Source organism: Taurulus bubalis, assembly GCF_910589615.1.
Source record: "Taurulus bubalis genome assembly, chromosome: 3".
NCBI classification, from domain to species: Eukaryota; Metazoa; Chordata; class Actinopteri; order Perciformes; family Cottidae; genus Taurulus; species Taurulus bubalis.
Window position 1 is genome coordinate 23236777 of NC_136591.1, and position 3401 is coordinate 23240177.

Below are 3401 nucleotides of genomic sequence, written 5' to 3' on the forward strand. Positions count from 1 at the left end.
TGTGCTCGCACCAACACAAAGACACACAAACATAAACTATGGGGTGCTGACATTGTCTTTATTTCAGTTATATGTGCAGCCAGAAGCTGTGTTTCTTTAATTCTTATTCAGACAATGAAATAACCATTTGATTTCTTTAAAAAAAAAAGAAGCTCTTTTTAGGAGGAGTTTCTCTTCAGTCCTAGATGGCAGTGAGACAATATGCAGCTGAGTTTCAAATCTCTTATTGTTGCACCTCGGCTACATTGCAGAGCAAAAAGAAATAAATCATGACGACCCATAACAAAATATTAAAACAAAGATACCTACAAATTTGCATAAATAAAGGAAACTACACTCCCCCTCCCTCAAAGTTTTTTAAACCAAGTTTTTAATTGACAATGATTACAAATAAAATATGTCATTCTGTAAATGCAGCACAGTTAAATCAGTATCATCAGTATATTATATTATTATATTATAGTATAATCAGACAGCAGAGAGATGTAAAGTCCCAGACATGTCGGATTGGTAGGGGAAGTAGGTAAATAAAAAGTACTTAAATACAGTAAATGGCAGTTGTGAGAATGTCGTACTGTCGCTAACTTTGCTCAACTGTAATTATGAGTAAACTTAAATTTACCCCCACGAACCAAGAAAAAATGCATTTGCATGTCGTTTTGTTGGTAATAGTTAAACTAATTAAAACTCTTATAGAGCACTAGAAAATAAATTAGCATATTCAAGACTACTATGTAAGCTTTTTGGTTAAAACAATACTGGAATCCAGAGTACAAAAGTTGGAGGTGAATTTTGGTTGATAAGTTTCTAGGATGCTGAGCAGATTGTAGGTCCTATAATACTTTGGTCCTATTTCGGTCCAAAAGCCGGTTGGACAGAAGAGCACGGAGCCTACAGGATCAGCATCGTACTTGTTATGGAGACAACCAACTCTTCCTCTCAAAACCTGTTACAGACACAAACACACACTTCTACCCTTTCACCTGTTCAATCTGGTCACAAATCACATCTTTCTACAATACGTGCAGGGACGATGAAGCCAGTCTGGTTTCTGTTCATCCCTACCCACCCTCCTTCTCTGGCCCTTTAAAAACAACAGTCTTTTTTTTTCTTTTTTTCTGTATCGCCGAGCAAAGCCCTCTTCTGTCTTTACTCCCTTTTCGCTCTTCCTTTCTTTTGCCTCTTCCCGTTATCCTCCATCTCCTCCACTTTGCTGTGACCGTTAGCTACCACGGAGGTGCCGTTTGCCACGGGCTTGCTTCCCTTCTGCGAGGAGGAGGGTTTGCGCCGGTAAGCGTGGTAGTAGAAGTTGGCGAAAAGGATGATGAAGGTGACGGCGTAGCCAATCAGAGCCCACTGCATCCAGGCGGGGAACGGACAGCCTGTGTAGAGAGAGTAGCCGGCGTGGCCGATGGTCACATGGAACTGGATCTGTTGAACGCACAAAATGTATGCACACAATTCAAATTATTAGGCACAATAAAACAACATGAAGCGTGTTTATAATGTACTGCACATAAAAAGCACCTTTTAGATGGGAAATTTCATTGAAATAGACTACATAAGTATATCTCAGGGACTTGGGACTGCAATGTTATGTCTGAACAACAACAACAACAGTATACTTAGTGCTAATAAAATGGTGTTATTTGAAGGATACTTCACCACAGAACACACTCAACAGAAGCAAATGCATAAACTGTAATAAAATACCCACAATCTGAATAATGGTGAGGTATTTCTTCCACCAGAGGTACTTCTGCATCTGAGGTCCCAGAGCTGCAAGGCCGTAGTAACCGTACATGAGCACGTGGATGGAAGAGTTGATGGTTGCACCAAAAAATGCTGTGAAAAGATGAAATTAATTTTGCATCAGCTGTCATCGTGTTAGTTATAAATGGCTGGCATGCAACTGAATGCCAGCTCTTTTTAAGTGTCAACAAAGACAACATCAATCTGATGAATTCAACAGCCGGACGTCATGACGATTAAGATCCTTTTACTCACATTGTCCACCGGGGACCCACTTCATGCCGATCCACCAGAGGATGAACATGGTGCAGTGATGGTAGACGTGGAGGAAGCTGACCTGGGTGAACTTCTTCCTCAGGATGAAAAAGACGGTGTCCAGGAATTCCACTCCTTTGGAGATGTAGTACCACCAGAGAGCAGATGCTATCTGGAGACATGAAACACAGGGTGGAGTGAATTATTGCAGCTCATCTTCAACGCAATAAAGATGAAGGCTTTAGAATGTGCAGAAATTGATGTGGTGCTCATTATAGTCACTTAAGGTCTTAGTTAATCAGCCCTTTACCTTATTCCACTACTGCAGAGAGCACTTTTTATAAATATATTTGTGTAGATGGTATAAAAAAAAACGTAATTGAGGAAAAGATCATCTAAAACATATGGTAAAGTAAGGTTCGTATACATAACAAAATACTTGATATCACTCAGATGTCCTATATTAAGAGTAATTGTATGTTATGCAGTAGATTTATACATATATACATACATATATTGCAGATGTATTCACTATTAGCCGTCCCGCTGTCCCACAGCAATATGTCACAAACCATTTGTGTGTGTTCTCCTATTTAACTCTTGATTTGTCGCAGGCTGATCCACACATGCACATGATGCACATGCTTGCTCTCTAATCCACGGCGGTGTGGCATCATGCCATCATGAAAGAGCGAGGCCTGAGGTTGGAGACGGGGGAGGAGCGTTACGGTGGTGAGACCAATTACTCCCGCCTATGTGAGAGCAGGCCACACCCTGTTTTGACTGAAATCCCTTTGAGACTTCAACTTAAAATCTGTCTTTTCTCCTTTAACCCCCGACAAAACGAAACACTCATGCTACTGCTGTTGTCTAAAGTTAAAAACATGTGTTTTGCGTGGATGTGTGTGTGCGTGGATGTGTCAGGTGATGTGTGTGTTGGAGGGAGCTTACCTTGACTTCGTTGACATCGTTGGAGTAGCTGACAGGCTGACATAGGTAGCTGTACCCGGCTGATCTAGAGGCTAGTAGGAGCTGGAGAAGAAAGAAGGCACAAACTCTGAAAATGGCTGCGAGGACATTGATCTTTCTAAGATATTATGTTACAAACAACTTCAGAGCTTCTAGACATCACGGATTGGAAATAATTGCGACAGTAGAATCTGCAGCTCAGAGAGTGAATGTGTCACAAAACAAAGTGTCGCTACATTATTTATTTAAAAGGAAAAAACTTGCTCTAGTTGAGATAATATGTTGAGATACAAACTTTGTTTTCAACCTTTAAAATGTGTTTCAACCGAGTGATTGTCTTGTCTCTTAACGTTAAGTAGTCACTAATGTAGTTTTTTATATGCCATCCATTATTGTCTTTTCTTGCCTTACATGTATTCTGTGTG

The 3401-nt window shown here is 40.3% G+C and overlaps 1 protein-coding gene across 1 annotated transcript in view; it reads right to left on the reverse strand.

Moving 5' to 3' along the window:
• Nucleotides 1–467: 467 nt before the first annotated feature.
• Nucleotides 468–3401, reverse strand: part of LOC306733771 (very long chain fatty acid elongase 4-like) — a 6091-nt gene continuing 3157 nt past the window's right edge. Inside the window, exons 4-7 of the mRNA XM_079215071.1 lie at nucleotides 2959–3039; nucleotides 2008–2179; nucleotides 1718–1845; nucleotides 468–1431 (exon numbers count right to left, since the gene is read on the reverse strand). Of these exons, the coding sequence (XP_079071197.1) occupies nucleotides 1150–1431; nucleotides 1718–1845; nucleotides 2008–2179; nucleotides 2959–3039 (663 nt within the window). The 3' untranslated portion in view covers nucleotides 468–1149. The remainder of the gene's footprint in view (nucleotides 1432–1717; nucleotides 1846–2007; nucleotides 2180–2958; nucleotides 3040–3401) is intronic.